The 26,776-nt window shown below is 40.2% G+C and overlaps 1 protein-coding gene across 1 annotated transcript in view; it reads right to left on the bottom strand.

Annotated features, from left to right (window-relative positions):
• Positions 1-12,970: 12,970 nt before the first annotated feature.
• VWA3B (von Willebrand factor A domain containing 3B) overlaps positions 12,971-26,776 on the bottom strand; it is a 208,277-nt gene continuing 194,471 nt past the window's right edge. The window contains exons 24-27 of the mRNA XM_021701230.1: positions 26,457-26,594; positions 24,001-24,101; positions 13,475-13,654; positions 12,971-13,278 (exon numbers count right to left, since the gene is read on the bottom strand). Of these exons, the coding sequence (XP_021556905.1) occupies positions 13,254-13,278; positions 13,475-13,654; positions 24,001-24,101; positions 26,457-26,594 (444 nt within the window). The 3' untranslated portion in view covers positions 12,971-13,253. The remainder of the gene's footprint in view (positions 13,279-13,474; positions 13,655-24,000; positions 24,102-26,456; positions 26,595-26,776) is intronic.

The following is a 26,776-nucleotide window of genomic DNA, read 5'->3' as shown; positions in this document are numbered from 1 at the left end:
TGAAAGTTCCTGGATCACTGTCCTCCAAATCCTCACCCTCAGGAAAGTAAAGGAAGAAGAACTCCCATTAAGATGCAAGTCCTCCTTTGGAGGCTGGGGGCTGGAAATATGATGGAGCAAGTGTCTTAGGTTGGCCCTCTAGCCCCAGAATATTCCTGGAACAATGAATGCCCCTGTATAGCCCTTCTTTCAGAAGATGGTGAGCCTAATGTCCCAGGAAGCCCCATGAAAGCAGGTCTAGAATTTAGCAAGATATGTGGTATTGCTGCCCTAGTTCTTATAGATCCAAAGATCAAGGTACAACATCTTTTCAGTGGGGTCAGCTATCTCCTCTAGAGTCTCCTGAAGGGCTGCCAGACATTATCCTTTCCACCCCTCACCTTCATACTCTCCAGTCTGGCTAAAACGACATGCCTAGGGCAGGCTGTCAGGAAGGGCAAGATGAAACTCTTTGGGCACTGGCCAAAGCTGCTGTCCACAGACAAAATTTCTTCTTCATCAGGAAAGCATCAGTTCTGCTCTTAAGGTCCTTAAACTAATTGAATCAGACCCCCAGCTGGTTATGGACTTTAATCATATTTACAAAATGCCTTCACAGCAACATCTAGATTACTGTTTGATTGAATAACTGGGGATTGTAGCCTTGCCCAGCTGACATACAAAAGAAGGCCATCAGAATTTCCCTGATGACTAATGATGTTGAGCAGTTTTTCATTTATTTGTGGCTAATCATATGTCTTCTTTTTTGAAGTACACTATAAAATCTTTATCTATCAAAAAATATGGGGTTGTCTGCCTTTTTATTATTGAGTTGTAACAGTTACTTTGATATCTTAAATATCAGCCCATTATTGGGTATATATGTTTTGCAAAGATTTTCTCCCAGTCTGTGGCTTGGTGTGATGTAAGGGTTGATGTTCACTTTTTTCCATATGCATATTCAGTATTTCCAGTATCATCTGTTGAACATAATTTCTTTTCTCATTGAATTACCTTGCCACTTTTGTTGAAAATCAATTGACCATATATATGTGAGTCCATTTCTAGACTCTTCCATTCCATTGATCTATATGGCTATCCTTTCATCAATACCACACTCTTGTTTATTGTAGCTTTGGAGTAAGCCACAAAATCAGGTAAATTAACTCACCCAGCTTTGTTGTTCTTTTTCAAGGATGCTTTGGAAATTCTGGTTCCTTTATATCTCCTTATACATTTTAGAATCAGATTCCTAGTTTTTATCAAAAAGCCTGCTGAAATTATGTGTGGAATTACATTGACTCTATAGACAGGTTTAAGGAGAACGGATATCTTAATAATTTTGATTTTTCCAATCTATGAACATGGTATATCTACTTATTTTGGTCTTCCTTAATTTCTCTAAGGAATGTTTTGTAATTTACAATGTAGAGGTTGTCATTTCTTGGGTTAAATTTATCACCAAATACTTTGTGGTTTTTGACACTATTTTAAATGTAGTTTGAAACTTTTCATTTTCGGGGCACCTGGGTGGCTCAGTCAGTTAAGCAGCTGCCTTCGGCTTGGGTCATGATCCCTGCGGTTCCAGGATTGATCAGACTCCCTGCTCAGCAGAGAGCCTGCTTCTCCCTCTCCCTCTGCCTGCTTCTCTGCCTACTTGTGCTCTCTCTCACTCTGTCAAATAAATAAATAAAATCTTAAAAAAAAAAGCTTTTCATTTTTAATTGTTGCCAGTATACAGAAATATAATTGATTTTTGTATATTGATCTTGAATTCTGTGACTTTGCTAAACTCACATATAAGTTCCAATGGTAGTGCTGAATATTCTTTAGAATTTTCTAGGTAAATAATTATGACTTATGCAAATAGATTTTTTAAACTTATTTTCTAATCTTAATGGCTCTTCTTTCTTTTTCTTGCTTATTGCACTGACTAGGAACTTCAGTACAATGTTTAATACAAGTGGTGGAAGTGGGTATCTTTGCCTTGTCCCAAACATAGAGTAAAGCATTCATGGTAACTATAGATTTCTTTTTTTTTCTTTTCTTTTTTTCTGGTAGATGCCTATAGGGAGTTTGTGGGATTCAGGGACTGATCAAGGAAAAAGATATCATCAGAAGAGGCAGTTAAACACAACAAGCTTTATTGGGTGATACTTGGAAAGGGTTGAATGAGAGAGTCCCTCACATGAGAACTCTCAGAGGCTTAGAGTAAAAGGCCACTTCTAGAAGGCAGGCAAGGAAGCTGCGAGGGGAGAAGAAGATTGAAGAGAGGGCTTATGTGTCTAGGTGATGCCACCCAGCAACAACGCAGGGAGTCTCTGGATGAGAGACCGCCTCAAAGAGCAGTAGCTGCTTGGAGTCTAATAACTACAAGGCCCTTTCTTATCAATAGGTAACAGCTTTCAATGAGGTTTTATGAGGTATACAAAGCAGGCAGTCTAAACAGCTAAAAATACGTTTGTTTGGACTATTTTAAAAAATAATTGGATGTGCAAAAAATTTCAATTTGGTGCCAGCAGGCTCTTGCACAAATGGGTCTCAGCTAGCAGTAAAGAAATAATCCACCTAAGAGCCTGGCTTTGGCTCATTTACATAACAATGCCCTTTATTAGTTAGAGGAAGTTCTTTTTTCTTATGTTCCTGAAAGTTTGTACCATGAATGGACCTTGAATTACGTCAAATTGTTTTTTTCTGCACTAGTGAGATAATCCTTCATGTTGCAATAAACTAACTACATCAATAGAGTATTGATTGTTAAAACAATTTTTCATTCTTGGGATGAACCTGACTTGGTCATGAAGTAGCATCTTTTTATATATGGTTGGATTTGATTAACTTAAAAGGTATTTTGCTTTTATTGTAACCCTTGTTTTGATATTAGAGTTTTGCTAAGCTCATAAAAGTTGAGAAGAGCTACCTCTTCCTCTATTTTCTGAAAGATTTTGTGTAAGATTGGTATTATTTTTTCTTTCACTCTTTGACAAAATTCACCAGTGAAACCATCCAGGCCTGGAACTTCTTTTGTGGAAATGATTTAGATAACCCATTAAATTTCTTTGATAGATAAGGCGATTCAGATTTTCTGCTCCATTTTATGTCAGTTTTGATTAGTTTTATTTTTCAAGGTCCATTTCTTCTTAGTTTTTTATTTTTCAGATAAAATTTGTTCATAATATTCTTTGATTATGATTTTAATGTCTGTAGGATCTCTAGTGATAACCATTCTGTGCTAATTTGTGTTCTCTATTTTTTTCTTACTAGTTAGAGGTTTATTGATTTTTTTCAAAGAACTAACTTTTGGATTTGTCATTTTACCTGGTAATTTCTTCTCTGTACTATGGATTATTCAGGAATGTGTTTAATTTACAAATATTTTGACATTTTAATAAATACCTTATTGCCATTGGTTTCTCACTTAATTTCTTTGTAGTTCAAGAACATACTCTGAATGATTTTGATTCTTTTAAATTTATTGAGACTTGGTTTATGGCCAAGGCATGTGGGCTATCTTGGTGAAAGTACCAAGCATGCTAGAGTATAAGTCAAGGTTAAGATAATGTATATCTTTATTTATTTATTTATTTTGGCCTATATAAGTGCTGAGAGAAAGAAGCTAAAATCCACAACTCTTTAAAATCTAGAAACCTTGGGGTGCCTGGGTGGCTCAGTTGTTAAGCGTCTGCCTTCGGCTCAGGTCATGATCCCAGGGTCCTGGGATTGAGACCCACCTCAGGCTCTCTGCTCAGCAGGAAGCCTGCTTCTCCCTCTCCCGCTCCCCCTGCTTGTGTTCCCTCTCTCACTGTCTCTCTCTGTCAAAATAAATAAAATCTTTAAAAATAAATAAATAAATAAATAAATAAATAAATAAATAAATAAATAAATAAATAAAATCTAGAAACCTTGCAACCAAACAGACCCATTTACCACTCTACCAGTTGTCTTTTATGCCATAGTTGCCATATGTATTATATCTATATATATATATCAAGGGAATTAAGAGGAAAAACGGTTTAAAAAATATTTCCTAGATGTTGGTCGTTCCACCCTTAAGATCTAATTTTCTATATTGTATATATTCCCTTCAGCCTAAAAAATTTCCTTTAGCATTTCTTGCAGTGCAAGTCTTCTGATGATAACTTCCCTTGGTTTACTTTTATCTGAAAATGTCTTTAGTTTGATTTTGTTTTTGAAGAATATTTTTATTTGATATAGAATTCTGGGTTGGGAAGTTTTATTTTTCAACACTTTAATGATGTTGTTCCACTGCCTTCTAGATTCTATAATTTCTGATGAGAAGTCAGTGACTTCTAACTATTGTACTCCTTTATGTGAATGTGTCTTTTTTTTTTTTTTTTTCTGGAAGCTTTCAAGATTTTCTCTTTATCTTTGGTTTTCAACACTGTAACTATGACTTTCTTATTATTTATTTTGTCTGTGGTTCACTGAACTTGAATCTATAAATTTATGTCTTTCAAGAAATTTGGGATATTTTTCAGCCACTGTTTCTCTAAACGTTTTTTCCATCCTCTCTCTCCTCTCTTAAAACTCCAGTTACAAAGTGTATTAGGTTTTTGGGTATTGCCCAACCATTCCCTGAAATTCTGTTCATTAAAAAAATTATTTTATCGCTTTTGTAGACTAGATAATTTCTATTGGTCTAGCTCAGATCCATGGACTCTTTCTTCTGTTTATTCTGTTTGTAAGCCTATTTGGTGGTGTTTTTAAACTAAAGATACTATAATTAGTTCTAGAATTTCCTGTTTGTTTGTTTCTCTGCTGGGATTTCCTGTCTTTTCATTTGTTATAAGCATCTTTTCCTTGCCTGAATGGACATAGTTATAGTAGCTACTTTATTTTTATTTATTTATTTAAAAAATTTTATTATTTACTTGACAGAGAGAGAGTGAGAGAGCACAAGCAGGGGGAGTGGCAGGCAGAGGGAGAGGGAGAAGCAGGCTCCCTGCTCAGCAGGGAGACCGATGTGGGGCTCAATCCCTGAGCTGAAGGCAGACACTTAACCAACTAAGCCACCGAGGCACCCCTATAATAGCTACTTTAAAGTCCTGGCCTGATAATCTGACATCTGGGTCATATCAGGTTTATTTATTGCCTTTTCTCTTGAAACTGAATCACATTTTCATGGTTATATGTTGAATAACTTAAAGTTGTATCCCAGAGTTCATGCATATTAGGTTGCAGATACTCTGGATTCTGTAACATCACTTACAAGCCTTGATATTTTAAGCAGACATGAACTTTGTTAAATCGAAATCCCTGCCTCTTGGATGACAGTTCAAATTTCTACATAATTATTTTAGCCTTGGATGGTGATCTTAACCTGCCTATGCATGTGTGGTTAGGCAGTCAGAGATTTGGACTGAGTTTATATACACAAAATTTGTGGCTGTTTCTGGCTCTCTCCTTGTTTGGATGCTTTCTGCACTTTCCAGAACTTATACTTTCTCCAAACTCTGTTTTCTGTTTTTTGACCCAGTAAGAATACATGTTTTCATTTAGAGAGTAAGCCTCCACCTGGGGCACTGACCATATCCTACTTCAGCCTGCTCTCAAGCTAAAATATATAATAATAGGAAATTCACCACATCAGAATCTGCTTGCCTTAAATCACTCTTCAGAGTTTCTGGGTAGTTATTATTTGTATTTTGTTCAGAGTTTATAGCTATCTGTCAGAGGGTACTGTGTTAAGAGTTTACTGAAACATACTAAAGTGTATTCCTCTCACCTTTAATTTGGAAGGTAGGTCACTGAATATATAATTGTTTGTTACAGGTTTTTTTTTTTTTTTCTTTCTGCACTTTGCCATTCCTATATCTTCTAGTCTCCATATTTTTAGCTGAGAAGTCATTCATGTTGTGTCATTGTTCCCCTGAATATAACATGTTATTCTTCTCTGGCTGCTTTCAAGACTTTCTTGTTATCATCATCTTTTAGCAGTTAGACTATGATGAGTCTTGGAGTGGATTTATTTGTATTTATCATGCTTAGGATTACTTAGACTTGTCAGATTTATTCATGTTTTCCACAACATTTTGGAAGTTTTCATTGTCTCCAATTTTTTAAAAAAAATTTGTCTCCTCTTCTTCTAGGACTCCAATTTTATGTATTTTGAAATGCTTGAAATCATCCCACAAGTCTCAGAGGTTTTACTTTTTTTCAATCCTTTTTTTTTTTTCTTTTCTTTGGATTGGGTAATTTTTATTAGCCTATATTCAAGTTCAATGATTCTTCTGCTCTCCCCACTCTGCTGTTCACAGTCCACTTAGTATATGTTTTGTTGTACTTTTTAGCTTTTGAATTTTCCTTTTGCTTTTTTAATATCTTCATTTTTCTATTGAGATTTCCTATCAATTTCTTCATTAATACTTTATTTTCCTTAATTCTTTGTATATACTTATAGTAGCTGCTTTGAAGTTAGCTAAATATAACATCTAGACTGAATCAAAATTTCTAATGATGGTCTTTGATCCATCAGAATGGAACATATTTTCCTATTTCTTTGTATGTCTACTAAGTTTTTTTGGTTCAAAACTGGATACTTCAGGGAATATGTTCTAGTGATGCTGGATTCTATGGCATTCTTCAAGGCTTTAAATTTTTTAAAAAAATTCTTTGGTATGCTTTTTTTTTTTTCTATTCTAATAAGTTATCTTGCCTGTACTCAAACTGCAAACTTTTCTTTGCTGTAGTATAAAGCAGTTCAAATCTCTATTCTGCATTATGGCTTCTCACTGGTGCTTTTTTACCCTGCCCCACCTTCAGTGTTTCCCTTATGCCCAATAATTTGGTTGTCACCCAAAGATTTGGGCAGATTTTGGAGCACAGTCTTTCAGCAATTTACTTGGTTAAATTTTCAACTGTTCTGCTAGTCTCAGGCTCTTTCCTCTGACACTTTAATTCCATAAGAGTAGATTACTCTTGCCCAAGGTATACATGGTTTGGAAATGCATTTCAGTTAAAAAGTAGCAAACACACAGACTTTGCTCCATTAGTTCTCTCAAGAGTAGCTTTCTCTTTGCTTTCTACTTGAACAACAACAACAACAACAAACAGGGTTTCCTGGATTCTCCCCGTACATGCATAATTTAGTGATCAGGCTGGAATTAGAACAGAATTTATGCTCAGATTTTATGGCTCTCTCTTACTGTGGTTTCTTGCTGCTGGGATTTCTTCTTTAAATTTTCACGTCTTCAGCCTTGAACTCATCTCTGGCACCTTGAGCCAGTCAGGCTGCATTTTTCTGTTGTCTTGGCCATGAAAGTTGGGGAGTACCCTTAGGCCACAGTGTCACAACCTCACAATTCCTAACTTTTCCAGTTGGAGTTTTTGGAGAATAAACTCTTCACATTCTGTCTGCTTTTGAACATTTTATTGTGCCTTTAAATACTTGATTTTTAAAAAAATATCTTATTTAGCTCCTAAAATTGTTATCTGTGAAATGGTTTGCATTACCACTTCATATTGCCATATTACCAGAAGTTCTCTAAATGTAGGTCTGGTTTTTTTTTCTTTTTATTAACATATAATGTACTATTTGTTTCAGGGGTACAGGTCTGTGATTCAACAGTCTTACACAATTCACAGCGCTCACCATAGCACATACCCTCCCCAGTGTCCATCACCCAGCCACCCCATCCCTCCCACCCCCCACCACTCCAGCAACCCTCAGTTTGTTTCCTGAGATTAAGAGTCTCTTATGGTTTGTCTCCCTCTCTGGTTTCATCTTGTTTCATTTTTCCCTCCCTTCCCCTATGATCCTCTGCCTTCTCAAGGTTTTTTGTTTTGTTTTTTCTTTTTAAGATTTTATTTGTCAGAGAGAGAGAGAGAGCACAAGCAGGGGGAGCAGCAGGCAGAGGGAGAAGCAGGCTCCCCTCTAAGCAAGGAGCCCAATGTGGGACTCAATCCCAGGACCCTGGGATCATGACCTGAGCCAAAGGCAGATGCTTAACTGACTGAGCCACCCAGGTGTCCCTCTAAATGTAGTTTTAATCTGCATTTCTCTTATCATTAGTGAAGTTAAACATCTTTTCATATTTTTAGGTCTCTTCTTTTATCTTTGTGAATATTCATATCTTTTGCCTATTTTTCTGCCAAGTTTTTGGTCATTTCTTTTACCTGAATTTTTTAAAGTCCTCTGTATTTTAGGACATCAGCCCTTTGTGTGATATATTGTATCACTTTCTCCAAGTGATACGTTATTTCTCCCAGTTTATCATTTGTCTTTTTATTTTGCTTATGGTCCTTTTTGGTAAGGCATTTTTAAAAATAAATTTTTATGTAGCCAAGCTGAGCAATCTTTTATTGCCTCTGGATTTTGAATCATAGTTAAAAAACCTTTTTCTATACCCATGTTAGAGAGGAATTCACTCATATTTTCTTCTAGTACTTGTATGTTTTCATTTTTTTACATTAAGGACTTGGATCTATTTGGAGTTTATCCTTATAGTATGAAATATGGATCTATTTTATTGTTTTCCAATGGTCATTAGTCACCTCAGCATCAGTCACTAAAAAGTTCCAGTGATTGGGGTGCCTGGGTGGCTCAGTTGGTTAAGCGACTGCCTTCGGCTCAGGTCATGATCCTGGAGTCCCTGGATCGAGTCCCGCATCGGGCTCCCTGCTCGGCAGGGAGCCTGCTTCTCCCTCTGACCCTCCCCCCTCTCATGTGCTTGCTCTCTCTCATTCTCTCTCTCTCAAATAAAATCTTTAAAAAAAAAAAGTTCCAGTGATTTGAGATGCTATCTTTATAATACACTAAATTTCCATATATACTTGTCTGTTTTAGATTTTATTCTATTCCATCAGTCTGTCTTTTCTTGTGCTAGCACCACATAAGCATAAAGATGTTACAGTGTTTTATATATTAGCATGAGTCCCTCTCCTCATGGCTTTTCTTCTTCAGTATTTTCTAATTTCTCTCACATGTTTATTTTTCCATATGAAGTTTACTATCAACTTTTTAAACTCCATAAAATATTTGCTGTTATTTTTATTGGGATTGTGTTACTTTAATAAATGAATTTTGGGAGAACCATCTTCATGACATTAAGCCATCCTATCTAAAACCAAGAGATGTCTACATCTACTTTTGTGTCTTTCAGGAGTGCTTGAAAGTTTTTCTCATATTGTTTTTGCACATTTCTTAAGTTTATTTTAGGTATGGTTGATCCTCATTATTTGTGGATTCCATATTTGTGAATTCACCTATTCATTAAAATTTATTTGTAATTCCAAAATCAATAGTGAGTACATTTCGTAGATATGCATATGCTCATAGTGGTGAAAAATGAGTCACCCAACTGCCTTGTTTCAGCTCTCCTGCTCTAAAAAAGTGTCCTTTTAATAATATATTTTAATGCCATCTTTTCCACATTTGTATGCTTACTGTTGGTGATCCTGCTGTCTAAAATGGTCCCCAAGTGTAGTGTTAAAGTGCTGTCTAGTATTCCTAAGTGCAAGAAAAAAATATGGGTGTTAAACAATCTTCATTAAGGCATGAGTTATAGTACTTTTGGCTGTGAGTTCTATATTTATAAATATTTATTAAATAAGTTGTCAAACAGACACACAATAGGTTATATACTGATCAGTTAGTGAAAATGATGTGATCAGAGGCTTGCAGGAACTTAACCTTGTACTTCACTAGGGGCAACAATTTGCTAAATTCAGTGTTACAGATACCTTTACAGAACATAAGTACCACGAATAATGAGAATCAACTATATTTTATTTTCTTTTTTGCAACTGTAAATGAGGTTTCCTCTATCAATATACCTTCTAATTGATTATTATTGAGTATATAAAGGCTACTGACTTCTGTGTTAAATTTCTATTCTGCCACCTCACTGGAGCGCTTACATTGTTTGAATTACTCTTATCATTCTCTCTGGTTTTTCAGGTATGTTCTTTTATCATGTGCAAATATAATTTTACTTTTACAATTCTAGTCCCCTATTTCTCTTGTCTAAATGTGTTGGCTACAACAGTTTCCCCCCTTTTAGGACAGTTTTGCATCTATGTGGAACTGCTCTGAGTTGGTAATAGGCTAGGTCATTGATCCAGAGTCCTGGAGTTGAAAAGGAACTCAGAGGTAATGTCTGTCACTTGATGGATTTTTTTATTTTTTTATCACTCAAGTGGTCATCCAGTCTCTTGAACATCTATTCCATTTCTTCTGGTAAGAGCATATCTCTTTCAAAGAGTTACCCTGTGCCCATTCCACATAGTTCTTGTATGGTTGTCAATCACTCCATCCTGGCCCCACTACTCCTGGCTTATGACCCAGGCCAAATATATGGGGTGGCCATAAAATCTGAATGCATAACTATTATTATTTTTTGACAGACTGAACCCCATTTATTACTTCTTCTGGCATATGCTAAAAGTGTAGATTTATGCAGTGAAAATCAAACATACAAATCACCTGAGGCACTGAATACAGATGTATGTGCAGGGATGGAAATAGCATTAATGCACCACTGCCATTACTCTGTACAACCAACTACCTTTAAAAGAGATTTAAATAATAAAATAATAAAGTCTTATGTATACCAACATAGTAACTGTTTCTGGTACTCTTCATCATCTGTGCCATTTCTGAGTTAGTTTCACCTCATTATAGGTCTTATTTCCTTGCTTCCTTGTATGCCTGGTAATTTTTGATTGAATGCCAGACACTGTAAATTTTACTTTATTGGGTGGTCTTTTTTTATCCCTACAATTATTCTTGACCTTTGTTTTGGGACACAAGTTACTTGGAAATAGTTTGATTCCTCTAGGGCTTGCTTTAAAGCCTTATTATGTGGGACCAGAGACGCTTTTAGCCTAAGGCCAATTTTGTTCCACAACTGAAGCAAACCTCTTCTGAGTACTCCACCTGAGGCCTCTCAAATAAAGATATCTGTTTTATACCCTGACTGGAAGAAACAGGAGATATTCCCAGCCCTGTGTGAGCTATAGGGATTGTTCCCTGTAACCTTTTTGAAAAGTTCTTTCTCCAGCCTTGAGTAGTTTCCTCACAGCCACGTACTGATCAACAGAGATGAAAACTCAAGGGGGCTTATCTACATATATCCGGAGTTGTTTCTCTGGGTAGCTCTCTCCTCTCCAGCCCTCTATCCTGTAGACTCCAGCTGCCTTGGTCTTCTCAGAATCCTAGTTTCATCTCCTCCATTCACTGAAGGTACCAGGCTCTGCCTAGGTTCCTGCTCCCTTTGCTGCAGTGTGGAAACTGACTCCGGGAAGTAAGCTGCACGCTCATGGGGCTTACCTCACTTGTTTCTCAGAGATCACTGTACTTCATTGCCTATGTCCAATGTTTTGGAAACTGTGGTTACATACATTTTACCTAGTGTTTTAATTGTATCAAGCAGGGGTTTGGGAATGAAATCAAGTTCCTGTTATTCCACACCAGCTGGAAGTAGAAATACACTGTTCTTATTGTGATTTCCCCCAGCACATATCACTTAACATCACTGAGAATATCATGCATTGTAATGTAATATTAACAAGGTTTTCTTATGTATATTTGTCCTGTAGTTCTTCATTCCCTGCACATGCCTCTAAACCAGACAACAGTGACTGGTCCAAAAATAAAGTGGAGATGAAGAGAGGTAGGACAGAGAAGGTAAGTATCTTCCAAATGTCTGATAGTATCTCTCTGGAGCCTGGCATATCGTCAACACTCAATTGCTTGTTAAATAATTGAAGGAATGCAGGCAGACCTACATGAAGGCTTGCAAGCAAGCACGAATGAATATGACTTGATGAATGGTTTCTTCCCTACCCCACAAGTTCTCCACTGTACAGACCAAAACCTGATGACTACTCCAGAGCTTTTCTGCCTATGAGAAACCTCTGGGTTCTGGGGTGGGTGGGCAGCAAGCCTCTCCACACACTATCTCACACCTTATTCTGGATCATTTCCCCACTTTTCAACTCCTTCCTCACTACACTACCACTTTTACCCTGATGCTGAGTGGATTTCTCTTTTTCTTTCATATTTTTGGAGATAGATCTCTCCTTTAATTTCTTTGCCATAATCCTGGTGACATCCTAGTTTTCAGGTATATAAACACCATTTTTAATTAGGTTGCAAATTTGCTGATACTCTAAAATCTATCTTTTCTATTTGCAAAAAGCATCCAATATTTTTCTTTTTTTTTAATTTTATTTATTTATTTATTCATGAAAGTCAGAGAGAGAGGCAGAGGCAGAGGGAGAGAAGCAGGCTCCCTGCCTGGCAGGGAGCCCGATGTGGGACTCAATCCCAGGACTCTGGGATCATGACCTGAGCCGAAGGCAGAGGCTTAACCGTCTGAGCCACCCAGGCGCCCCCCAATATTTTTCTTATTCATAATCTGTACCCTATTATTATATAGCCCTGGGGCTATTACTGACTAGAAAAAAGAGAATTTGGGAGAGCTATTTCATTTTTGAAATTAGTGAAGCTAATTTTACTAAGAAATTAATAAAAAGAAGTGAATACTTTTATGTTATTGCTAACATGTATTCAAAGAAAACAGTAATAAATAAACAATACAATAGTTTTGAAATGTTTCCAACGTAAGAGTTTTTATTCTGGTTCTGCGCTCAATTAGAGGTACCTACAACAGACTACAAACAAAAATAATTAGGAAGGGCTCAATAAAAATAGCCAGAAATCAATAATTTTGTTTTGCAGATCTCAGACAAGTTACTAGGTCTTAATTTCAGTCTTAACATTAAGTCATAAAAATTCCTAATTCAGATAAGATAATCAATTTAAAACAAGACTGCAGGCTTGGATTATAACTACCTTAACTTCCCCCAAAAAGCTGAAAATCCTATGACAATAATTTGTCAGATTCAACTTCTGGGTATGTAGAATTTACCAAAAGATTGAGTATAGTGTGGTGAGGACAGGGAAAATAATAGGAAAAAGAATGGAAAAAGCCAGAGCCAATAAGCACAAACAGACCGGAGATCCAGGTGGCGGATAACAGGTAAGTGTATCTGTTTTACAAACAGGATAGGAATGGGTAGAATGAAGGGCGGCCTTACCTCAGCAGAGGGGCTAGTTCCACAGTGATGAGGGGCTGAGGTCTGGGCAGCCCTGGAAGAATGCTGGCTCTCTTAAACATAGTTGCCCCTAGACTGCTTTAAGGTTTCTCAGCAATGGTCCTCAGCCCTTTGCTGCTGTGGGTCGTTCTAGGAGGGAAGGGCAGGGCTGCTTGAGGTGGAGGTATGGCAGCAATGGCGTGGCTGGCTGACTCCTAGACCCCGGGCTGAGAACCTTCTCTGAGGAGGTAGATGTCAGCATTATTTAAGGGTGTTAGAGTTTTTGCTGTACTGGGAACTAAACTGGCCTGGAAACTGGGGAGTGACCTCAAGTGCTCTATTCTTGAGAGAGGTTTCAGGGTGTTCCAGAGATAGGTGATGTCGTCCCCCTCCCACCTTGGGCTGGGGGTGTTTCTTGGGGCTGGACTCTTGGGACCTGATGCCATGAGAAGAGTCATCTGAGTCCGAGGACACCATCTCCTGGAGAGGCAGCCTCTTGGCAGGTTTCTTTTTCTTCTTTCTAGGGTTCTCCTGTCTTAGCGCTCGTAAATCCCCAGTGTCAATTTCTTTGAGTGGACATATTAAGAAAGTAGAGTTCTTCGTTTTTACATCCTCCCTACAGAGAGAGAGAGAGAGCAGTGTTACCCTGGTCTTGTTGGCTGCTGTGTCTGCAGAGATGTCCAAGCCAGCCCTGTGGTGTTTCTCAGCTCTTTGTCCCTTGGACTTCTTCCTATGGAATGGAGTCGCAGAAGTCCCATTGGGTCTGATAGTCTGGGCTGGGCTTTATTCCATGCAGTTCATTTCCACAGATCTTTGATGTCTGGGAGCTTCGTGTAGTACAGAGAACCTAATGTCATTTGAACCCTGTCCTGACCAAGTCAGTGAGTAAAGCAACAATTCCTGACCAAGAAATCCCTTGACATGCCTCAGAATTGACCTGTGTCCACCCCAGGATAAGCTTGGCCACATCACAGTCCAGCTCACTCCTGACATACTGAACTGGAGCTTGTACAGCAGAGACACTCTTCTACACTTAGTTTTCCCTAATTACTCTAGGTCTACCATCAGAAAAAAGTACCCCAAATTAAAAAAATGATATGATTTTTAATTTAATTGACATTAGATATGACTAAGAAGTCATAGAGCTAGTTTTACCATTTAGAAAATATATAGTGTACATGATCAACTAATATTTGACAAGGGAGCCAAGAATACTCAATGGGGAAAGGACAGTCTTTTCAATAAATTGGAAACACTGGAAATCCACATGCTCCTGTCTTACAACACTCACAAAAATTAACATGAAATGGACATAATAAGAACTGAAACCATGAGACTCCTAGAAGATAACACAGGGCAAAAACTCCTCTACACTGGTTTTGGCAATGATTTTTTAGATACAACACCAAAAGCACAAGCAACAAAAGCAAAAAATGAATGGGACTACATCAAACTAAAAAGCTTCTGCACAGCAAAAGAACCAAACAACAAAACAAAGAGGCAACCTAAGGAATGAGAGAAAATATTTACAAACCATATACCAGATACTGGATTAATGTCCAAACTATATAAGGAACTCATACAACTTAATATCAATAATCTGGCAGAATAAACTGTTATTAATTACTGAAAGAAAAAAAAAACCCAAAAAAACTAATAAAAAAAAGGGAAAAAAAAAAAAAAAAATTTTTTTTTTTTTTTTTTTTTTTTACAAAAAAAGACATACTAATGGCCAAAAGGTACATGAAAACATGCTCAAGGTCACTAATCAAAAGGGAAATGCAAATCAAAACCACAAGGAGATATCACCTCACACCTGTTAGGATGGCTATTGTCAAAAAGACAAGAGATAACAAGTATTGCTGAGGATGTGGAGAAAGTGAGCCCTTGTACACTGTTAATGGGAGTGTAAACTGGTACAGTCACTATGGAAAACAGTATGGAAACTCCTCAAAAAATTAAAAATGGAACTACAATATGATCCATCAATCCCACTTCTGGGTATACATCCAAAGGAATCTAAATCACTATCTCAAAGAAATATCTGTAGCCCCATGTTCACTACTGCATTGTACACATTAGCCAAAATATAGAAACAACCTAAGTGTCCATCAGTGGACGAATGGATCAAGAAAATGTGCCATAAACATATAAAATTCATAAACAATGGAATATTACTTAGCTATAAAAAAGAAGGAAACACTGCCATTTGTGACAAGGATAGACCTTGAGGGTATTATATTAAGTTAAATAAGTCAGAGAAAGACAAATACTGTGTGTCTCACTTATATGTGGCATAGAAACAGAGAATAAAATGGTGGCTACCAGGGGCTTGGGGGAGAGGGTGGGGGAAATGGGAAGATGTTGGTCAAAGGGTGTAAAAAAATAAAAGAAAATATATTGATCAGTTTATTTATCCAGAACTGTTATCTTTCAAAGAAGGGATCTTGGGAACATCATGACTTCATTCTAGCCATGCCCTCATGGCACACTGTTTTGGGAACTTGCCTTTTTCAGGGCCTTCAGGATGAGTTAAAAACACCAGATGCCTGGTGTTAAAACTTATTTTGTTCCCATAATCAGTATCTATCACCTTGAGCACCCAGGCTTCACTCTGAATAACTTTTGACCATTGCTGCTTCAGATCCTTTTGGAAGTTACGAAGAAAAAATTAAGCGTGGGAGAAGATTTTTAGTTATTTCTAAAAAGAAAATTACATCAATCAAGGATCAAGTTTCACCACATGTGATACTTTTCAAGGATTGGTGCAAAGACTCAAGAGGTAATTCCCAAAAGGGATTAAAAAATGGCCTTCATGAGGATAGCTATGATCAAGAAAAGAAAAAGCAAAACCAAAAAATAACAGATGCTGGCAAGGACATAGAGAAACTGGAACCCTTGTACATTGTTGGTGGAAATATAAAGTGGCAAAGCTGCTGTGTAAAACAGCATGGCAACTCCTCAAAATATTAAAAATAGAACTACCGTATGATCTAGCAACTCCACTTCTGTGTATGTATCCACAAGAAGGAAAGTAGGGATTCAAACAGATATGGACACTCATGTTTACCACAGCATTACACACAATAGCCAAAAGGTGGAAGCAACATTCTACCAACAGGTGAATGGATAAAGAAACTGGGGTATATACATACAATAAAATATTATTCAGCCATAAAAAGGGACGAAATGCTGGCACACGCTGTAACATGGATGAACCTTGAAGACATTATGCTAAGTGAAAGAGGTTAGTCACAAAGGACAAATACTGTGTGATTCCACTTATATGATACACAAGGACTAGTCAAAATCAGAGAGACAGAAAGTAAAATGGTGGTTGCCAAGGGCTAGGAGTGGAGAGGGAATGAGCAGTGAGTGTTCAATGGGTACAGAGTTTCAGTTTGGGATGATGACAGAATTTGGGGATGGCTCATGTGATGGTTGTACAACAATGTGAATGTACTTAATGCCAACTGAACTGTATGCTTAGAAATGGTTAAAATGATAAATTTTATGATTTGTGTATTTTACCACAATAAAAAAAATGTCACAAGCAACTGTAGTAACATTGGAGAAAGCATCCCAGGAGGCCACCAACAAAATTTCTTGAAATAGGAGGCCAGCACCTATGTGGATGTGTAAGTTTTGTGAGGCTGGGTTCTCAGAGACTCATCCTAAAATCACACAGCAAGGTTGTAACACCATACCTGCTCTGTAAAATCTAAAATCTTACCTACCAGGGCACCTGGGTGGCTCAGCTGATTAAGCGTCAGACTCTTCACCTTGGCTCAGGTCATGATCTCAGGGTCGTGAGATCAAGACCCACATCAGGCTCCATGCTCAGTGGGGAGTCTGCTTGAGATTCTCTCTCTCCCTTCTCCCTCTGCCCCTCCCCCTGCTTGCACGCTCTCTCTCAAATAAATAAACCTTTAAAAAATAAAAATAAAAAATAACATAAAAACCTACCTACATTACCATCAAATGTCCCTCACACTGTTCCCTCCCTCCCAAGCATACTAAGTTGATATGTTCTATTTCCTTTTCAGAGATGTCCTCTATTCCCCAGGTATCAGGACCAGTCACAGTCCAGTCTACCACCTATAACCTCTCAGAAAGAAGAGCAACAAGGAGGAGGAATGGAAAGTAGCAAGAAAGGCACCCAAAGATGAAGGTAGAAGCGAGGCTGACCTGCCTACCTGAAGGATACCAGGAAGATGATTGTGGAAAGAACCCAGGAAGAAGAGCAGGAAAGCTCAAGAAGCAACACATGTCTAGCCCTCAGTAGGGCATTGGTCACATAAATCATGCACCACCTGGATAATTGCATTCTAAGTAGGCAATAATGAAATAAAAGGTGTCCTTGTCATGCCAAAATGCAAGTAATATATTAAGTGGGGGAAAAAAGTCACAAACAATATGTTACATTTTCCTGTTGTTATTAAGATTGCGAACATATAAAGATAACTGGAAACCTTTCCATCAAACTGTTAATAGTTGCCTCAGGAAAAAGAATTCCAGTAGGATTGTCACTTACTCCACATTTAAAAAAAATTTTTTTAACTGTCCTAAATGATAAGGGGAAACAAAAATTTTTATTTTGAAGAAAAATAATCAACATAGCAGAGAAAACACACTCTAGAAGGATGTATGTCAAAATATAAATGGTGATTACTTCTGAAATGTGGAACTATGGCTGGTTTTTTTATTCTTCTTGTTTTTAATGTTTAAATTATATTAACTACACATACTTTTGGAATAAGAGTAAACATAGGCAAGCTGTCATGATCAGAATAAAAAGCGGAGTAGGATTTTGATCAAGGAAAAGCCTTTCCATCAAGTCAGCAGATGCAGCTCAGCTACCCCATTTTACTCTCCAGAATGACTGATGTCGACCAAGTTCGAGATATTCCACAAGGAAATGTCCCCTTGCAGGAGGGGGAACAGGGTAAGTGTGAATCTGATGTGAGAGTTCTTATCCAATGCCCCCACCCCACCATGCACCCTCATTCTGCTTGGCCCAAACCCACTCTGAGGAAAGGGGAAGGTGACCATGCTCCTGACTCTAGCCAGTGGATGTTACCCTTCAGCACACTTGGAAAGGCCCCAATAAATGGCTTTCTTTTGTCTTATCTCATGCCAAAACCAAGAAAAATTCAGCGTCCTATAATTTTAGGTTACAGGTTTAAGTAATGTGACAAAGAGGTCAAAATCACTTATGTGTGTCAGAGAGGAGGGGTAAGATGAGGGAAGCCAAGCACCGTGCCTTCACGGGTTCTTCAGATGCAGCTGGCTCCACTTTCGGGAAGAAAGTGCTGAGCACCTACTCCACACTCTCCTTGGGTCAAAACCCACTTCATTCGCTTGATTAGTGTCAGCTTCTTAGCTATTCTCGCTGGTTCTCCAAGGCCTCATTTCTTTTCTGCCCTAAGTGTCTGTCAGAAAGCTGGTCTTAGAACAGGGGGACCTGATGTTTTATAAAGACCACAAGGCCCCTGAGTTTTAACAATGGAGGGAGCAGAAAATGGAGAGACTGATACAAAAGGCTATTGCCATCCAAATTGTTACCACTGGCCTTCAGGGCTAACAAATCTCCATGACTCTCAACACTCTCTTGTTCCCATACTAGGGCCCCACAGCATGCTTTCTGAAAATAGGCAATGGCATTTGTCCCTCCAGAAAATATGGGACACTCACAGACAGGGTTTGCTGCTGAACTGCTTATTTTTCAGGGCTTTGCTCCAGTCTAGGAAATGGGGCTCCTAATCTGACCACAAGGGACAAGGGAACTAATGACATATTGAAGCTTAATGATTTCAGATGCACAGCTCCTTCTAAGGGAAAAATAGTCAGCAGTGACTGGGCAAGATTATGGGAAGTGATTCACCTCATGTAATGTCAGGGCCAGCGCTGAATCTTGAGGTTTCAATCAACCACTTAATATCACTGCGGTCAGAAAGACGATGTGAGGCCACACTACATAGAGGAAGGGAGGAATGTTAACCATCATGGAATTATGATTTCCTTTGGGACATATTCCTAAATCCAAATGACTTGATGGAAAATGATTCAACTGTTCAGAGAGAGACAACAAGAGGCTAATATTCAGGAATTGGGAACTGACCACAGACCCGGATAAAACACAACTGAACCCTAGGAGAGTGGTCTCCCCTCCCATAGACTCATACAAAGCCATGTCCCCCAGGCCACACAATTAAAAACACACATCAAGAAGAGAACACTCCTTGCCTTCAAGATCTCAGTGCCCAGTCATTTCCTTCAGATGTCCAGTGATTTTTTTTTTTTTTTTTTTTTTTTTTGGAGCAAAGGATTAGTTCTATCTGGCTTTCCTGATCACATTTTTTTCAAGAAATCCAACTCCCTCCAAGTGAGTCTTCTTAAAGGAGGAGACTCAGAAGCAATCTGCCCAAGAAAGGAGGATGGATCCCAGCTGTGGCTGGGAGGGATATCCAGCCAGTTACACGGCACCAAGTACGGGGATTCAGCTCAGGCCTGCCAGAGGCACCTTGTCTGGAGGAGCACTTAGTCCCCAGCCTGTACTCAACCAACCTCTCAGTGGGTGACTGAGTAATGTCTGGTAGAGGCACTTCCCTTCACTGGAGAAAACCAGAAGCCAGAGCATCAAACCCACCAGGCATGTGTCCCCTGCTACAGCCCCAGCGGAGGCCCCAGCCTTCTGAGAGGAACAGGATTCCAGGGGAGGAGTCAGGGAACAGCTCTGCTGGGAGCTCTCTGCCTAGCAAGGAGGGAGGATGCCAAGTGGGGGGGGAAATTTCTCCTGGTCTGCTTGCACTTTGGGTTTAGGAGAAATTACATGTGTATTCTCTAAATGGAGAAAGTTATAGCCAGTTTGGGGAATATTTTCACTCAGAACAGATATCTCTATGCTATGAAGTGTAGAAAAAAAGCTCAGGGACATCACTGAAGGTAGGTAAGGCAAGAGTAATCACGTCCCTCCATCGGACATACTCTCAGAAGGCACACCTCCTTCAGCTGGGCTACCGGAAAATGCACTCATCATGTGCCAGAGGAAAGAGAAAATCAAACCAGTGAGAGCCTCCCTTCATCTCACATTGTAAATGTGGTGATACTAACATTCTCTCCTTTAAGAACTAGTTATTTGGAATTTAGCAATATGGGTAACCTATTGGATGATAGAGGACCAAAGTCCTCCAGAATCATTTAGGTGTCAAATTTTAAGCTGAAACTAAAACTAGACATCAGCTTTGGCCATATTCAATCAGTTTTGAACCCTTTACCCTCCAAATACTTCCCTTCCTGTCTTTGATTGTGTGTTGCCCTCAGTTAGGAACAAGAAGAGGGGCCTGCAGGAAATACCCTGTCACCCACGACTGAAGGCCTCAAGAAAGAAGAAAAAGTGGAGGTGCAGAACACAGAGAGCTGAATGTCTGGCATCCCAGTTCATGCCTGGGGCCATATACCCCTGTCTGATCAACCCCAAATGGATGGTTATAGTGGATTCAATATTTTAAAGTTAAATTTAGTCAAATGCTGTTCTGTTGGAATTGCAAGCTATAGCACATTTCTTTAAGTAGCCCCTGAAGAAAGCCCACCAGGGTTTTTTTTTTTTTAATGGTCTCATTTGGTATAATGATGTGAAGGCTTACTAAAGACAAACCAAAGGGAGATGGTACCTTTAGAAAGCAAGTTAGGAAGCGCTCCTAAGGAGAAAGGACCTACCAGAAGGAAATCCCAGTGGAGATACAAAATAAGACCTGCACCTTCAGTCTGTGTGCTCACACCTGTCAGCTCTGATTATGGAAACAGAGACAGATTAAACTCTGAATTTAGCGGGTTGGACGTGACCTCTGCTTAAGAGAATTAAATGCAGTCTCTTGCTAGCACAGAGGCGGCTAGAGCAAAACAACAGTGGAAGTTACCATGGGGAGACTGGAGAGTTAATGCATACTTTTGCTGTGTGAAGCCCTAGAAGCTAGGGTAGATAATTAGCAGCTGAGAGCTTTAAATAAGGCCTGGGGCAGGACTAAGATAGAAAACAATTACAGGCTTTTCAAAACACAGAAAGAATTGAATTTTAATTCTAAAATAGGATTGATAATGTTGAATTTAGGGAAAATGGTCAATACCTAGACACATCTATTCATATTCCTTTAAAATGTACTGTAATTTGGATATCATTTTGTTTGAGTAGGATTTTGAGATCAACAAAAAATGTGCTATAATTTTAAATGAACATTATACTCATCTAGAAGAGAATGAAGGATGGTAGTGTATATTTTCAACAATAATACCTAAGGAAAGATTCTCTGCGAAACCATGCATCTCTCATGGGCATCCACTAGTATTTATTTGTTCACTGGTTCATTCTTCAAATAGTCATTGGGCACATCCTACGAGCTGGACCTTGACAACTATAATTTAGAAGTGGATAGAACCTGGCACCTGCTTTCCAGGACACATGCCTAACAGGAGTGAGAAACTGAGAAAGTATGTGGCCCAACACAAGGGAAAATTTCTCTAATGAAAACCTCTACAGGACTCAGTGGGATCACCTCAGTGCACAGGATGGCTAGAGTCTCGGAACATGAATAGCGATGGTGATCCCTGAGTTCAGTGTTAGAGTTCCCTGAAGGCCAAGGGCAAAGAATAACATTCCAGGGAGGGATACACAGCACAGAGCTCTGAAAAAGCATGGCATGGGGAAAAAGCTACAAGTAGTTTAGTATGGTTAATGTGCAGAGGGCTTGTAGGAGGTTGGTTGGAGGGTAGCTAGGGAGAAGTGAGGCTAGGGGGGCAGGCCTGGGTCAGACCCACAAGAGCCTAAACTAGAATAAGAAGGGGTAAGGGAGGGAGACTAAAGGATTTTTTAAGTGGGGGAGGGACTATTGGCAGGAGGCCAAAGGTAGTGGCCTCAGGAAATGAGATGCCTGACCTAAGGCAGCATAGGTCCAGCAGAGCTGAGAAATATTTGCAAATTAGGATCAATATAATTTGGGAGACCCATGGGGTGTAATGGGTGAAGGGCAAGAAGAAGCCAAAGATGATGACCAAATTTCTGTAAGGACAACTCTGTGACTGACAGGTGGCAGAGAGAACTGAGTCAGGGCAGGCAGAGATGGGAGTGGGTCTGTGGAAAGCTATACTTTCAGTATTAGATGTGCTGAATTTGAGGTTCTGTACATTCAGGTGGATGGCTGGAAATACCAGGATTCCTGCCATGGACTAAGCATCTGCTTTACCCCAAGCACACACTCACTGACCATCTCCAATCCTCACACCACCCTAATCTCACTGTAAACAAACAAGCTCCTAGATGATAAGCAACCTGCCCAAGGGCGCAAACTAAGTGAGGGTGGGGCTGGGATAGGAAATCAGGTCTTAGCTTCCAAGGCCCCTTCCACCTAGTTCTTATCAGCCAAGTCTGCAGTTACAACCAGCGGGGGAGCTTTCAGCAAAGTCCATCCCAGGTCCCACTCTGAGAGGCTACGATTCTGATGCGGGAGCACAGGAGTGGTCTGGGGTGGAGAGGGAGATATGAGGTCCTTAGTGTAAGTGGAGTCATGGAAGTAAGGGATGTGGTTGAAATTGGGCAGGGAGGAAATCCAGAGGGATTTCCGTAAAATAATTCCTTCAAGAGAAGGAGGAGGGGTGGTCAAGAGAGTCAAATAGACCCTACACTGAAACAGCATGCACAGTCTGTGTGAGTGGTCCTGAGTGGCCCCTGTGGGAATAGCTTCACAAGGGGGTAAGGGGGGAAGCCAATACCCAAGCCTCCTCAGGAAGGGAAGAGAAGGTAAGCAAGGGGAGACACCAGCCTATGAGACTGCCCACATACAGCGTGGCTGTGAAGGGAGGGAGGATGCCAGATCACACTGCTGAACCAAGGGAGCTCGATGGATTTAGGACTGGGGGTGTGTGTGCATGCATGTGTGCATGTGTATAAACAGTGGAAGCAAACTTGGGTTTTGGCTGGGTGAAGGAATCAGGAGAGGAGCTAGGGAGATAGGAGAGAATCCTGGATAACTGATGGAGCAAGAATTGGGTAGTGGCAACAGGCTCTGGAGCCTGGTGGGCAGGTCAGCCTTGGATGAGAGAAGGTACTTTGATATCAGGGGGGAAGACAGAGGTTTCTCCAAGCCTAGAGGTGGGGGAAAAGAAGTGGAGGAGAGAATGTCTGATGGTTTCTGTTTATGAAGTGCAAGATGATGCCATCAGGTGAATGAAGGCTGGCACCCAAGACAACTTACAAACTCCAAGTGAAGTTGGAGGGTGTTTCCAGGATCCCTTTCCCTAACGCTTGCTCAAAATCCACCTTCACCTCCAAGGTTATGGCTCTGACTCTAGCTGTGATGCCCCTCGTCAGCCCCATGGACTTCAGTTTTTGTCTACTTTCTAGGCCTCAGCTTCTTCTTATTGACTTTGCTTTAATCTACCTTTCCAGCTTTTAGCAATCCTACTTCCTCAGATGAAAAGGTATTCACCCCACTGTAGCCGCTGGAAACTGCCACCCACCCACCCATGCTTGCTCACCTGGGCACAGACAAGCCAGGACCAACACCACATTCTCACTCCCCAGCAAGGGGAGAAGCAGACAATTGACCGGTCCCAACTGCAACTTAATCTAACCTTTGCTTTATGGTGAGACTTCATTAGAAGGCCTTGAACCTTTACAAATAAAAGGAGAATAATTCCTTCAAGTTCATGACAGGATTGAGTGTTTTTCTGAAGAGTCCGTAAAATAATGTTGCGTTTGAGATTAGAACCAGATAGACAAATAACCAGCAAGTAAGAGGTGTGATGTTGAAGGAATAATAATCACAGAACTACATTTTAAGCAGGAGGTCCTCCACCTCTGCTTTTCTCCCCAAGTATTTAGACATCATGAATCCCAACTCAGAAATAGATTAAAGGTGCAAAGATATAAATAAAGTTCAGGGAGTATAAACAGTTGGGTCTACTTACACTTTTGGGTCCTCCTGAATTGGGGGTGATTTTATATGAGAGCAAGAGAGAGCATACTTGTTTTGGCTGATCTTAATAAGTGCACTCCGAGGGCAAAATTCCTGTAACAATACCAAAAGAGTTCATGCAACTTAAATCAGAAATGTCTACAATTTAGATGTAATTTTATTTCAGCTTGATCCATTACAATAGCTGCTAGCCATTATCCTATTCAGGATGACACTTAAGAGGGCAGTCAAATGGCAGAGTCTGGTTTGATAATTATATGCTAAGTAAAAGTCATCGACGAGTCCTCCGGTCGTTTCTCCATATCCTGGATCACATGCGAGGCCATCCAGTACATGCACGTGTCTGCCCATGCACATGCGCATGTATACCCACACATCCCTCCCCAGAACTACCTTCCTATTTACCTTTACTTCAGGCATGGCCATCTCTTTCCTAGACTCAGAAACTATAACCACCACCCCTTGCCAGATGTGCCACCTTCAGCCCTGTGATCTCTACCAGAACTGTCTTCAGTGTCTCGCCCCTGACCACGCCGCTCTAGTCTACAGGGCCTCACTGCCCTGGGGTAAATTCCAAGGTCCCTCCTGGGCTTTGAGGTTCTTTCTCAGGGATCCTAGGACAACTGCTTCATCTCTCCCCACACGCTGGGGCGTGCCCAGGGACATCTCTTCAAACGTCCCTTAATTTGCTTTCTCCTCTTTTGCCTAGTAGATATCCCCAGAGTGGTGCCTCATGTCAGAAAAGCTTCCCGACCACTGCCCTCTAGACTGCTTTTTACTGTCATCCAAACAGCTCCACGAAAGTCTATTTTGTCTTAAAGTTTGTTGTTGTTTTTTTTTTTCTTCTGGGTTGATAAGAAGGTACCCCTTTCTCCTTCTTGTTCTGTCAGATTGGAAATTGCTTCTGGGGCCATTGACTCTGATGGTCTTTACTCTTTGCCTTTAACTCTAAAATTCATTTACCATGACCCCTCTCCTGATGGATACACCTCATGCTATAGGCAAGAACTGACTGGATATTTTTATTCTGTATACTAGGCAGTTGGGCACAGACATTCAGAGTGTAGGCCATGGAGCCAGACTGGCTGGGTTCAAATGCCCACTGTCCCACTTACCCTGTGTGTGACTTACCTCTCTGCTTCAGTTTCTTTATCTGAAAACAGGAATAAGAATGGTACCTGCTGGGGCACCTGGGTGGCTCAGTTGGTTAAGCGACTGCCTTCGGCTCAGGTCATGATCCTGGAGTCCCTGGATCGAGTCCCGCATCGGGCTCCCTGCTCGGCAGGGAGTCTGCTTCTCCCTCTGACCCTCCCCCCTCTCATGTGCTCTCTCTCATTCTCTCTTTCTCAAATAAATAAATAAAATCTTTAAAAAAAAAAAAAAAAAAGAATGGTACCTGCTCGCAGTGTTTTTTGAGCATTCAATTGTTCATTACATATAAAGTACCTGATTAGTACCTGTGGCACATAAGTGCTTCATAAAGTTAGCCTCTAGTATTTTACTTCTTGCTTTTTGCTTCCTAGTCTATTTTCCAGGCATATTAAATGGCCCATCAAGACAATGTCATTTCCATTAGAAATGTCATTCATTTAAGTAATTTAAAAAGCAATTTTGAGAATCTCCTCTTCATCAGAGGCCTGTGCGGGGGGGGCTACAAAGATGAATAGGCCACAGTCCCCGCCTTTAAGGAACTGGGAGTTGGTGAGGAAGCCAGTGTGGGAAGGGGGAAGTATAGTGTGCAGAGGAATCCTGAGGGCCTCAGCAGGATGTGACAGTTGGACAGAGTCTTTCCGGTGACAGGAGTTTCTGCAGAGAGAGGATGGGAGGATGGTCCAGAAAGAGGGAAAGACTAGGGGCTTGGAGAAGCCCACTGTAGTCAGGAAGCAGTGAGCCTTCCATGGGGCTGGGGCCACGCTGGGTTCAGGCTGGGTTTTTCCTTGAGGTTGATGAGAAGCGTGTGTGTGTGTGTGTGTGTGTGTCCTGGGACATCAGGCAGACAAGTGACATCAGCAGATATGTAAACTGATAAAGAGGCTTTCTAAAGCGTTTAGGGAAATTCATAGGGAGGCCAGGGAGGGGAACAGAGCAGGCTGAGAAGAGGCAGGCAAGAAAGAGAGAGAGAAAGGTGCTGTAAGAAACTGGGGAGGACAGTAAAGAACTGGAGTGAGTCTCCCCAGTTGTCAAATGTGGAAGGAGAGCCAAAAAGGCCATTCGATGAAGGAGTTAGGAAGCCGTGACAACCTCAGTGAGGGTAGATTTTGCGTTGCAGAGTGGGCAGAATCCGAACTGTAAGGAGTAGGAACAGGGGCAGCTAGGCAAGTCATTCCTTCAGGACATCTGGCAGCGCCAGGAAAGAGCGAGGCATTGCCCAGAAGGAGGGCGGGTTGTGGGGGTGGGAAGCCACTTTCTACCTAGTGAGAAAGCCCTTTCTTCAATGAAAGTACTTACTCTCCGGTTGTTGCATTTCAAAACTGTGTAGAATTTATCGTCGGCCACATCCTGATTCGGAAGTGCTATGACAATGGCAGGGACATAGAAGTCAAATCCGTTGGGTATCACAATTTTGGCAAAGACATAATCTCCAACCTGTAGATGAGAACGTACATCATAGCAAATATTTTGCTTGTTGATCTTATAAGCAATGTCAACATAAGCCTGTTTTAAAATACTCCAAGGTGATTAGCAAGTACTGATGCTATAATTCAAATACATATATTTTCTCAGCTAAGAAAGAGTCAATAGTTTGAAAATTCCCCAGGCTCACTGGG

The sequence above is a fragment of the Neomonachus schauinslandi genome, chromosome 10 (genome assembly GCF_002201575.2).
Source record: "Neomonachus schauinslandi chromosome 10, ASM220157v2, whole genome shotgun sequence".
Classification (NCBI taxonomy): Eukaryota; Metazoa; Chordata; class Mammalia; order Carnivora; family Phocidae; genus Neomonachus; species Neomonachus schauinslandi.
The sequence above is the reverse complement of the archived record's forward strand: the minus strand, read 5'-3'. Positions and strand labels throughout refer to the sequence as shown.